Genomic DNA, 13,480 nt, shown 5'->3' on the forward strand with positions numbered 1-13,480 from the left:
ATGGTGATGATGATGATGATGGTGATGACGATAAAAACTTCATTTGAGTCTTTATTATTGTCAAACATACAAACGACCTCATTTACTTTAGTTGCCACCAGGATCCCATGTTGAAACTGATGTTCAGAGAGGTGAATTCCCAGGATTTAAACTCAAGTGGTTTAACCCAAATCCAGGTATGGGTTTTGGAGTGAGTTTCTCAATTGTTCTGAGAAAAGAATAACCAGAATTGTTAAAATTAATTAAATAGGGACTAAATGTCAGGGACCATTCTGTGTACCTTATGTTTATCTACTCATTAATCCTTACACCAATCCCATATAGCAGGTGCTTTTATTAGTCTTATTTCACAGTTAGGGAAAATGAGACAGTGAGGTGTACTAAATTGCCTACAGTAACCAACTTGCTCTTTCAATAGAGCTAGGATGTGGTAAAGTCAGGATTTAAATCCAGGCAGTTAGCCCCAGGGATTTCAGTGCTAGTGGCTATGTTTTATTACCTCCTGGATGATGGAAACTCTCATGATGAACACTGTGATGGAAAATTGGAATTCACATGGTAAGGGACTATGAAGAGGTTTTCAGGTGAATAGCAGAACTACAGGGAACTGTTTGGGAGGAGGAGGAGCGAGGGACCAAGGGGTGAGTGTGAGCAATTGAGAAGCGGCAATGTGGAAGGTGAAGGCAGAGGGCATGAGAGCAACAGCGAACTTCAACTGCAGGGACAAAGCGCCAGCTGGGAGGAGTTATGCTGCCACCAACTTGAGTAACCCACCAGCCTCTTGGAGCTTCCTTTTCAAATCAGAATAAGCAGGGAGTTGGAACAATCAGTTCTAAGTGCCTACAAGGGTGGGAGAGTTTGAATAGCCAATTTAACCAAATTTTATCAACCCATTTCAAATAGCTATAAAAATCATGGCTGTAAGACACCAAAGTGCCCTCTGAGTCTTAAAAAAAATTATTTAGAAACTGACTTTATTGGAACCATTTTCTATGATGCTCTTATTTCTTGGGACTATAGGGAATTAATTACACATCTTGGTTGGATAACCTTGGATTGGTTTCTTATTTTCTGTCATAGTTTCCCTATTTTCATATCAGGATAATAGCAATGTTTACTTAACTACATAGCTTTGTTGTGAAGATTAAATGTAGCAATATCTTCGCCCTTAATAATCACTAATGAATAGAATTTTTCACTAATGTGTCTAAATCCACACCTTAAAGCATGTATTTTCTGACTAGGAAGCATCACTTTCCTGGACTTCTTTAATTCTAGCAAGCAATTGGCTTTCTTAGGATGACTTTTACTTCTGCACCAAAGAGAGTTCAGGTTTTGTTTTTGTAATTGCTTGAATGATTTTGATCCCTTAATATCTATGTACCAACCTGCCCGAAGAACAGCTATACTGCCCTGAGAAGGATCAGGGATGCTCAAGATGCATTCACTAGTGAAGGCATAGCTTTAAGAGCACTGGTGCCCAATATTCATATTCTCCTTCAGCAAGATCATAGATTATGTATAATATGTATAATATTATACATAATTTATATAATGTATAACAGTATATATGTATATACACACACATTATAAATTATGGAATCATTTTCCTTTGTGGCTGCTTGAGAAATTGGAAATCAAGTATGTTAAATCTGAAAAACAGTCAACAAAAAGTGGAAAACATGGTAACAACACAAAATTACTATACAAATATGAGTTGTTGCTGTTTTAAGTGACAATTAGAACTATAAAGGAACTATAAAGAAATTAAGCCTTCTTAGTGAACATCTTTAGCATCAAGACATGGGTTGCTGAATCAGAATGACTGGACTCAAAGCCCGTTGCTTCCTCTAATCGCCTTAGACAAATCAATCTCTTCACTTCACAGGAAAACACAAGTTTTCTTGTTTGTAAAATGAAAACAATGATAGTATCAATTTTATAGGGTTATTGTGAGGATTATTTAACTGAATATGTAGAAAACCCCTTGCAGTAATGTGTACACATAGCTATACACACACACACACACACACACACACACACACACACACACACACACACACGGTCAGTAAATGTTAGATACTTTTATTGACTTTCTGAAGTCTATGACTTTGCTTCTTGTTGTTTAAAGCCTCTTTAGTCCTAGATCACAGATTATTTCATTTAATTTACTTGGAAATTTTGAAACAGTGGGAAATAAATTGAAAATATTTACTTCAGTTATTAAGTCTTGTTTCTCCATTTAAAAACAGTGGCCATCTCTCTATAGTTAGAATATTTCCTACATAAAAGGCCACTTTTTGTTTCGTAACAGAGCCGTCCCTTTGTTATGGGCTACATGAATGAGAGGAAAGAGCCTTTTTACAAGGTGCTTTTCTCTGGAGAAGTCTCAGGAAGAATTACTTTGTGGCACATCCCTGATGTTCCTGTATCCAAGTTTGATGGTTCTCCTAGAGGTAAGTCAGTTTCCATTTCTAGTCACATGTCTTCTGAGAACAAATTTCTAATTAACTCATTGTTCTTCTAAGTTGAGCAACAAGAAAAATTTATTGTGTACTATTATGTATTAAATGACAACATAAAAGCAGGTATAAACACAAAGCTTAGGCCGGGTAAGGTGGCTCATGCCTGTAATCCTAGCACTTTGGGAAGCTGAGGCGGATGAATTGCCTGAGCGAAGGAGTTCGAGACCAGCCTGGGCAACATGGTGAAAACCATCTCTACTAAAATACAAAAAATTAGTGGGGCATGGCGGCGTGCACTTGTAATCTGAGCTACTCGGGAGGTTGAGGCAGGTGAATTGCTTTAACCCAGGAGGCGGAGGTTGTAGTGAGCCGAGATCATGCCACTGCACTCCAGCCTGGGTGACACAGTGAGACTCGGTCTCAAAAAAAAAAAAAAATTAAAAATTAAGCACACACACACACATGAACCTTATGGATCTTATATATTAATATAACTAATATAATTCATGTTAACATCAATTGAACTTAACAAGAGATGAATGCTGGCAATATGAATCTGGGATAGGCTGTAACACTGTATTCATATTTTTGAAGGGAGGGTGCCTTGATATTTTCCATGTCTATGATGCATTGATAAACCAAATTTTCTTTTTATCTCTGTTTTCTTTTTAGAGATACCAGTAACTACCACCTGGACTCTTCAAGATAATTTTGATAAGCATGATGCTGTGTCACAAAGTATTATTGACTATTTCTCTGGGCTTAAAGATGGGGCAGGAACTGCTGTAGTCACTTCATCAGAGTATATTCCAAGTCTTGATAAACTAATATGTGGCTGTGAAGATGGGACAATTATCATTACCCAGGCTTTGAATGCTGCCAAAGCAAGACTTCTAGAAGGTGGTTCTTTAGTAAAAGGTCATTGAATTTTATTTGACCCTACTTATTTGATTTATCTAAAACTGCAATTTCAATGAACTGCACTAAAGAAGATTTAGGGGCCTAAAGAATTAGCTGGCATTTGGTGCTAAATATGTACATATTTTAATGTTGAAGTAAAACATACATATAGGTTTTTGTTTTTTGTTTTTTGTTTTTTTTAAATTCCCTGTAATCCTAGCACTTTGGGGGGCTGAGGTGGGTGGATCACGAGGTCAGGAGATTGAGACCATCCTGGCTAACACGGTGAAACCCTGTCTCTACTAAAAATACAAAAAAAAAATAAAAAAAAAATAGCTGGGCGTGGTGGCGGGTGCCTGTAGTCCCAGCTACTCGGGAGGCTGAGGCAGGAGAATGGCGTGAACCTGGGAGGCAGAGCTTGCAGTGAGCCGAGATCGCGCCACTGCACTCCAGCCTGGGCAACAGGGCAAGACTCCACTCCATCTCAAAAAAAAAAAAAAAAAAAAAAAACTCAGGCAGAAGGTTATATAATAAGAAATGAGTTTTTCTCCTTACTTGATCTTCCAGTTCCTTTCTCCAAAGGCAACTGCTGATAACGGTTGATACTCTTCTTGAAATTTTCTACGTGTATACAAGCACATATCAGCATAACAATATACAGTCTTTTAATTATATTGCACAAATAAAAGTGTATTCTACACGCTTTACTAGAATGTCCTTAAACAAATCTAAATAAAATATTTTGGAGTTCATTCTTTACGAGCTGACTTTAAATAATTAGTAATAATCAAACTTTAATTGCCTATTGGTGTGTAAGTTTTCTAGTTTTTAGCTGCTATGGACAATGCAGAATTGATTATCATTGTACATACATATGAGTATATCTGTATATTAATTCCTAAGAGTAAAATTACCAGATCAACATTTGCTTGCATTTTTAATTTTGAAAATATATGTAAAATATTCTGTAAAGAACTTTCATCAATATGCATGCATTTTCACTAATAGCCTATAAAATGCCTTTTTGCCCCAAACTTTATCTACCAACTTTGTGTGCTATTAAACTTTTTAATCTTTGCTAATCAGGAGAAAAATAGTATCTTCCTGTTTTAATCTGTATTTCTTTGTGAATGAAATATACATGTATTCTTATACATCTTTCTGCATTTATGCATTACAACAACAAATGCCTATTAAAGTAAATTGTCTTATGTAAGGGAAGGAAATATAGGAGGTGATTGAGATTTAGGATGTGTATAAAAAAACTGTATACTATTTTATTATTATTATATGAATCGTATTAGAGCATAAGGTCCTTAAGGGTAAGGACTAAATCTCAATTAAAAAAAAAAAACTTCTTATATTGCCTACTATTGTTCTCAGCTTACTTTGGCCACTTACTAAATGTTACTGACTTGTGCTTCAGTGATTGACTGAAGTGGAGGAGTAAATGGCAATGAACCAAACAGAGGTAATGTACTGGTATACAGCTAAATGGCTGCTGTTAAAAGTTAGTGAAAAAGCGAAGACCTAGAGTTTTTATCCAGGCTGATTTATCCTAATATCCAGAAAGCAAGGAAAAGTCACATTTAACTTGTAGCAGCTCAATGAACATTCATCCTGGTTTTTTAGGAGATACAAAGTGAGGATATGCCTGATGGAATAGAAGTTTCTGAAGTATAAGAATAATTCTTTGAGGTTTATTTTCAGTGTGAATAAAGAGAGTTTGTGGTTTATGGTTCTTTCCAATTTGGGGGAGTTTAGCTAGTGATGAAGGAAGAAGCAGTGTGGCTGGTGGGAAGAGTAACCCCCTAGCACAGTAGTGTGTCAGTAGTCCTGTACTCTCATACAGCTGTGATTTGAAATGCCCATATGCCTACCGAGTGCCAAGCAGAGTGCTACAAAATTATAGACATTCTCTTATTTATTCCACACAACAGTCTTGTCTGAAGTAAGAACTATTATTATCCTAAATTTTCAGATGTAACATCTGTGGTTAAGAGGGAAAAGGCAACTAGCTAGGGTGACATATCTAGTAAGTGATAGACCCAGGGAAAAAAAGACAGATTCATTTAACAGCAATGCCGTACTCTTAAACATTTTACTTTGCTTTTTCACACTTGGATGCAAGTCACTTAACCTCTCTGAGCCTCAGATGCATTATCTGTAAAGCCAAGAGGTAGAATTAGGTAATCTCTAACATCTTTCAAAGCAAAAATATTTCCTGAAACTTTTCTTTTCTTGTATACTAGACTTAGTCATTCTAATTTAAAGAATGACGGGCTGGGCACGGTGGCTACCGCCTGTAATCCCAGCACTTTGGAAGGCTGAGGCGAGTGGATCCCTTGAGCCCAGGAGTTTGAGATCAGTGTGAGCATCATGGTGACACCCTGTCCCTGCAAAAAGTACAAAAATTACCTGGGCATGGTGGTGCTCACCTGTGGTCCCAGCTATAGGGGGGCTGAGATGGAAGGATCACCCGAGCCCAGGGAGTTTGAGGAATAGAAGTTTTGTCTTATGGTGCCATGATTACACCACTGCACTCCAGCCTGGTCAACAGCGAGACCCTGTCTCTAAAAAAGAAGAAAAAAGAAAAAAGAATGAAAATAACTAATATTCACAATTTATTTTTGTGGAGCCAAATGTATGAAGTGTTCACTCTTTTAGAACAGTGTTTACTATTCCATGACACTGGAATTGGTAATTTACTAATGTCCTTACGAATTAATAGACTTCTTTTTCTTTCTTTCTTTCTTTTTTTTTTTTTTTTTGACAGTCTTGCTCTGTTGCCCAGGCTGGAGTACAGTGGCATGATCTCAGCTCACTGCAACCTCCACCATCCAGGTTCAAGCAATTCTCCTGCTTCAGACTCATGAGTAGCTGGGTCTGTAGGTGCGAGCCACTACATCCAGCTAATTTTTGAATTTTTAGTAGAGATGGGGTTTCACAATGTTGGGCAGGCTGGTCTTCAACCCCAGACCTCAAGCGATCTGCCCATCTCAGCCTCCCAAAGTGCTGATATTATGGGCATGAGCCACCATGCTTGGCCTAGAATTAATAGATTTTGAACAACTAACTGTAGTGCTTCATCAAAAGCATACTCTGGCTTCTGGTGAGGCACTTGCTTTTCAAGATGATCTAAGGGTGTTCACTGGTTTTCTTAGCCAAGTGCATGCTTTAATTATATGTAATTTCCTTATGTTAAAATTTTATAAAAGAGAATCTTGGGATGATTTTCTGAACAAAAATAACATCTGTATTATTTGGTGTTTCATTGTTTTTCAGATTCTCCACCTCATAAAGTTCTTAAAGGCCACCACCAAAGTGTCACTTCGTTACTTTACCCACATGGTCTCTCTTCGAAATTAGACCAAAGTTGGATGTTGTCTGGGGACCTAGACTCATGCGTCATCTTGTGGGATATCGTTACTGAAGAAATTTTGCATAAATTCTTTTTGGAAGCTGGTGCAGTAACAAGTCTTTTGATGTCACCAGAGAAGTTTAAAGTAAGACAGAGTAAAATATAACACCTAAATTTGAAAATAGAATACTTAATAAGACAAGCAAAAATGACCCATATTTCCAAAGAAAAGAAAAATATGAGTTCTGTGTACTTATAATACAACTGGATGATTCATATATATTTCTAATCTTTCTATATGAATTGTAGTATTATTATAACTTACATTATACAGATAATTTTGCTGTAAAGCAAAGATTTAGTCAATGCTTAGCTTTACAACAGCCACTTAATTCTTTCTCTTCAAGTACTTACATCTGTTTTTTTTCCTCTAGTTCTATATCTTCGTTTTCAATGAAATTATCTTTTAAAAATAAAAGTAGATACTCAAGGCAAAAACAAGCCGAACAATATAGGAATCTATAAATTAGAAATTAACTTTTGCCTTCAATAACTTCCATTTTGTGGTGAGCCGAGATCATGCCAGTGCATTCCAGCCTGGGCAACAAAGCAAGACCTAGTCAAGAATTTCTTTTTATAACAATATTGATAAATAGTTGCATTTGTCGTGTGTGTCTGTGACAGCATTTCACTTTGTCACCCAAGCTGGAGTACAGTGGCTTGATCATGGCTCACTGCAGCCTCAACCTCCTGGGCTCCAGGGATCCTCCTGCCTCAGCCTCCCAAGTAGGTGAGACTACAGGCATGAAGTCCAGCTACTGTTTTTTATTTTTGTTTTTGTAGAGACAGGATCTTGCTTTGTTGCTCAGGCTGGTCTCCAACTCCTGGATGCAAGGAATCTTCCCACCTCTGCCTCCCAAAGTGCTGGCATTACAGGTGTCAGCTATTGCGTCCAGCACATTTTCTTCTTAAATGGGTTTTTATTTGCTTATTCATTTATTTAACAGAGAATGAGCTTTAATAAGTTTGTGAGCATCTACCTTGTCAGGGGCAAAATGAAATCGCTTTAGGTAGAATTTTCTTATGAAATGTCAACTTAAATTCAGCTTTTATAAAGTTGACTTTAAAAAAAAAAAATGAACAAACAACTTTTGCGTTTCCTCTGTCGTAAAAGGACATGGTAACACAGGTAAAATGATTTTTTAAGTCAGTTAATTGGCTTATAAATATTGTTTCTTGATAGTCTATTCCTAACCATAAGATTTGTGTTCACATGGTCTGTGTGTGTATGTATGTAAGTTTCCTGGAGCACGTTGGACTGCCTGCTCTAGAAGCTGTGGGATGGGCAGGTTCTCCAGGAGATAGAATGGTTAGGGAAAAATGACATCTGATTCATTCGGCAAGTCTAGGCTCCAGATCTATCACACCTGCCATTTTGTGATTTTTTTTCCTTACAATTTCTGGAGTCCACTTAATAAAGAGTTAGGAAAGAAAACATGTACCCTAGTACTCCCCGCATACCCGCCTCCAGAGAGGTTAATGATGAGTAATGGGTGTCTCAAGGTCTCCAAACTGATGCTTTCAACAAAACAGCCAAAATTCTGGCTAGATCATGAGAATCCACCTTGGATAGTAATTGTCCTAACCTGTTCAAGGTAACCACATGCTGACTTTTTAAAAAGTATCTTAAGGATTATTGTCCTGGGAGCCTATTTTTGGTCCTTATGTCTTTGAGGCTGTACATTCAGTTGGAGCTATCTAATGCTTACCTCTTTTAGATTGTGTCTACACTGAGTTTCCTGTTTGGATTAGAATCTGTATAGTTCTGGGAACAGCACCAAATCACATTTTGAGGCTTTAAGTGGAAAATATCAGCTCATGATACCCTTGGGCCTAAGCTTGTGTCTACAAATAGCTTCTTTTTGTGGCAACAAATTAGTTCTGGGGTTTATTTTATTCTGCATTATTTCCGATGTCTGCCTCCCTGCCTGAATTTGCTGAGTGATGGTCAAGTCCTTCATTTATCTCATAAGTAGATCTGTCCTGGATTCATCTTGTGACCTTCCTGAGAAGTTGTTGAGCTTAGACTCGACTCAGTGTTTAAAGCTCCCCTGTAGAGGTTTACATGGAAAGGTGCTGTAGAAAGCAGAAATATCCTTTTTGTAAACGGGGCTTTAACAAAACTTTTGTATGTTACTGGGAGGAAAAAATCTGACTTACTCATAAAGAAAGCATTTGACTATTTACTTATATAAGCGTGTTGTTTTTTCACAGCTAAGGGGTGAGCAGATAATTTGCTGTGTATGCAGTGACCATTCCGTGGCTCTCCTTCACCTTGAGGGAAAGAGTTGCCTCCTGCGTGCCCGGAAGCACCTTTTTCCTGTGAGGATGATAAAATGGCACCCGGTTGAGAATTTTTTAATTGTTGGATGTGCAGATGACTCAGTCTATATTTGGGAAATTGAAACAGGTAAATTGAAATTTTACCCCTTTCATTCTTTATATATTTATGATGTACAAGCATTTGACCAGATGGAAAGTTTCAGAGAAGACGCGGTGATGACCTCACTTGCTTTAACCTTTGTTTGGGTTGCATTTAATGGCTTCAGTTAAAGGCATGTGTGCAAAATAAAACACAGCAGCCTAAGTCAGATCCTGACCAACTGATGATTAGCTGACAGGGCAGTGCACAGGAATGAGCCGGATATTTCTGGAAGCTATAAATAAAAACATAAGTTATCTACTTTAATTATTAACAAGAGAGAAATTTAGTGTCCTACTGGTCTCAAATTATCATTAAATTATGCTTTCTTCAGCATGCTCACCATCTCAGCAACATTTTGAGCTAATTGATGATCAGTAATAATGGAATATAATTAATTATAAAACTCCAAAAAGTTGAGTCAGGAAAACTGAAAACTGAGTGGCTCAATTGAACTTTTGATATCATATCATAGAGAATGTAGAGTTTGAACTTTAAAATTAAAAAAAAAAAAACTACTACATAACTAAAGATTGAGAGTAATACATTCCAGAAAATGCTGGAATATATCAAATAAGGTGAGGTAATTAATGAACGTGAGTCAGGGGAGTTCGTTTGAGAGTACATTTCACTGAATCTATAGCATGATTTTTATTGATTAATCAGTGGTGGTTTTATGTTGGGTGTTATTAACAGACTGGGATAGTTTATAATATTATAGTTTAGAGCCATACTTCACCAAAATAATTGCTATTTTCTTTGCATTTGACTGTTGTGTGTAAGTGATGATGACTAATGTACTAGTGTTTAGAGGGTGCAACCTCATACTGCCTTACATTTGTAAATTGTTTTATAGCTTTGATGGGCTTTCCTGCTCATTTTCCCCTTAGATTCTCACAACTTCTGAGGTAGGTTGGAGAAGTATTATTCACTATTTTATTGATGAGGAATTTGCAGATGTGATAAATAAATGTACAAGACTGTACAGCTAATAAGTGGTGAACCAGTTTGAGGATCTTGCTTGTTCTTTGCACAATATACACAAAATTAGGAGAGTTCTGGAATTCTTGATCTGAGCAATACAGTTAAGTATAATAGATAAAATAGGCCCTAAAGCCTGGGCTTGCCTCCAGAGCCTGTTAATAGGACCTCGGATCATATTACATTGCTTCTTTGCTTGTCAATCTCCTCATCTGTGAAATGGGATAATAATACTGCCTTCCTGTCAGGATTAAATGAGCTAATACCTACAATGCTTGTAAACAGTGCCTGCAGGCGGTTAGCCCTTAGTGATGGTTGACTATTGTTACTATCAACAAATGCAGCGAAGTCTTGACTTCTGCTTGTAAAATAAAGCCTGTAAATCACATATGCTTATTAATGTGCCCAATTGCATTTTCAATTGTGAACACTTGGTAACTAAACTTATTTTTCATGAGTGATAGAATCCAGCAAGAATAAATAAATATCTGGGCACCCCCGAGTGTTCATGGTCCCCTTTTCCCATCGGGACACCCTCAGGCTATGTAACTTTTTATTTATGTATTTTTTTGGCAGAGTGGGAAGTAAAGCAAAGCCAAACCGTTAGTACTTCCTGAGATTATATTTATTTCCATTCTGTATTTTAATTTTGTTATTTCTCTTATATGCTCCCTCAAATACATAACCAAATTTTGAAGAACATTTGAAAAATAGATACAAAGAAAAACAAATAATCCTATCCTACTAATTAATAAGTGCTATTAATATTTTGATCTACTTTCTGTCAGGCATTTTTCTATGTCAATAAATAGATATTTACTGTATTTTAGTCTATATTTTATTTCAGTCACAGTCCTGGCAGGAAACTGAAGTCAACCCAGATGGGTCAAATGAAGAGACTTGAATGAAAGGACTGTTTATAGAGGTGTGGGCAGGGATTAGGGGCCAGACAAGGAACGGATGGTGAGCGCTCCCAGCACCCAGGCACTGGCAGCATCAGGAAGCTCTGGCCACCTCTAGGACTGAAGCAAAAAGAGGAGAAAACATTGTTTCTGGGACCCAGTGAGAGTTGAAGCTGAGGAGGAGTGGTCACCCCATGAAGTCATAGAAAAGAAGCAGCTCCTGCCAGAGATGCAGGACTCACATAGAGAGGGGAGGGTTGGAAGAAATTCTTTCTTCTTCTGCAGTCACCTCCATTAATTTAATCCACTGAAAGTGAGAGGGGAAGGGCATTCAGTTCTAGGCATCAGCCTCCCTGTGCACAAAGAAGGAAGGACACAGAGGGTAGGAAAGGATGGAGTGGGTTGTCACATGGACAATAATCGATAGAGTTGTCATTATGGACATACTAGGCTTTAATTGAGGAATCTCCTATAGTTGGTTATTTATACTGTTTTCTATAAAAAAGTTTATTTTAGAATTTCCATATCAAACAATATGCACAGGTTTAGTGCCAAAGTAATCTACAGAATATAAGTTGTTCATCTTTTGGTTATCTGTATTAATAGTTTAAAAACAATCTCAACTCATCTTAAGATGAGCTTGTAATTGGTGATGATAGTATTAGTGATTCTACCCAGACCTTCACATTTGTGATGGACCTCTTCACTTCTTAAAGCACCATCCCATTGATCACCTCCTTTGAGCCTCACAACACCCTGTGAAGGTGGCTGGTGGCCCAACTTTCTATTATCACATTCATTTCTTTTGAATAAGTTTATGTTGTTCCTTTATTCTTGTGTCTGGTGTTGCCTTTGTTGTGTTTTGCCTTTAATCTCTGCGATTTTAATTTTGGTTACAATGTAGTGAATTATGTTTTCTTTTCCAAGTCGGATTCCAGCTGGCTAAGATGCTTCCATCATGTTTACTGTCCTTGATTTCTGTTTTATTCTCTACTTGTAAAGGTTGAATGGTCTGAGATCCGGAAGTGTTTCCATTTAAATTTTCATAAAGCTAGGGGGAAAATACCAACTAAAGCCAAAACAGGCTGAAAACAGCTATTTGAAGGTGTGGAATATACTAGCTCATGGATGTGCCTGGCACACAAATGATGAATGAATGAGTGAACTAATTAATCCAAATGCTCTTGCCTCAGTAGATTGAGTATGAATGTTCACCTTAACATTGGCCAATTGTGGCTTTTAGATCCTGCCCAATTGTAAGCAGGTTCTTAGCTTTCTGCTTCAAGTCTTCCTTAGGGATTTGGAGTTCACGGGGCATGTCTCACCTCCTGAAGTGAAGGTCTGTGTATTTCGTGTTCCAGTCAATTTTTCCCGGGCCTTGGCCTTTTAGTTTTGCTATTCTCTCCATAGGGTTCACACTTAGTTCCATGTGAACAGACTTATTCCTACTTTCATTTCTCCAGCACTCTGCTCCTCTAACTACGTGAAGGAGGAATAAATTGACATAAAGGTATTTATCAGATCTTTCAGCACTAGAGCAATTCCAGAGCCCACAGAGAGAAAATAGGAGGTGTTAGTGGGATAAGAGTTTTGAGGAAAGGGGACTAGAAAGAAAAGGCAGGAAAAGGGGCTTGAAGCCAAAAGTAATTAATTCTCAACTTATCAAAAGTCTGCCTTGGTGGGCGCTTGGGAAGTATGGGGTATAGCATAAGTCCCTGTGCCACCTTTCCTTGGTTATAGAGGACAGGATGTGAGGCCTCTTCCATTTTTCACAAATACTTTATAACAGCCTATTCTCACTTTACTTATGAGTCTCTTTGGCAGAATACATAAGCATATTCGACAGTCATGTACCACTGTGCCTATTTTATCTTGGACTGAAAAGGGGTGTTTCTTTCTGTGATAGGTGGCATAGTGAGATGGATGACAGGGTAAATTTTGGGATCGTAGGTGGGCACACTTATCTCTTGGAAGTGGCAAACAACTGAGGTAAAGAAATGTTTGTGTGACACTGAGGGCCCTCATCTTCTGGCTAAAAATGTAGTGCTGCCAGTTTAGGAGTGATGAGGGCATCTAGTTTTGCTTATTGATTTGCCGGATGTCCCACGATGTTTAGACCTGATTAGGAAAGGAAAATATTGCAGATGTCATTTTGATTAATATTTGAGCTCCCACAGTGTATTTGGCACTGACAACTCTGGGCGGCTTGGTCGCCCTCATTGCTGTGAGACACAATAGGGGTAATAATGTATTACTGATTTTATTTTCCCTAAATTACATACCAGAAATAAATCTTAGCTCTGAGCTAATTATTCTTTTAAGAATTGAATTGAAAATAATTCTGAGTACTACTCTTTTCACCGTAGTGGATTTACATAGCAGATAATTT

The 13,480-nt window shown here is 37.6% G+C and overlaps 1 protein-coding gene across 8 annotated transcripts in view; it reads left to right on the top strand.

Moving 5' to 3' along the window:
• Positions 1-13,480, top strand: part of LOC105490044 (WD repeat domain 72) — a 294,422-nt gene that overhangs the window by 56,086 nt on the left and 224,856 nt on the right. For 7 of the 8 annotated variants that reach the window (XM_071066821.1, XM_071066825.1, XM_071066822.1 and 4 more), the window contains exons 10-13: positions 2,315-2,456; positions 3,138-3,383; positions 6,651-6,871; positions 9,001-9,196. In XM_071066821.1, coding sequence (XP_070922922.1) covers positions 2,315-2,456; positions 3,138-3,383; positions 6,651-6,871; positions 9,001-9,196 — 805 coding nt within the window. The remainder of the gene's footprint in view (positions 1-2,314; positions 2,457-3,137; positions 3,384-6,650; positions 6,872-9,000; positions 9,197-13,480) is intronic. The other variant, XM_011755286.2, reaches the window with a different exon arrangement.

Source organism: Macaca nemestrina, chromosome 7, assembly GCF_043159975.1.
Source record: "Macaca nemestrina isolate mMacNem1 chromosome 7, mMacNem.hap1, whole genome shotgun sequence".
NCBI lineage: Eukaryota > Metazoa > Chordata > Mammalia > Primates > Cercopithecidae > Macaca > Macaca nemestrina.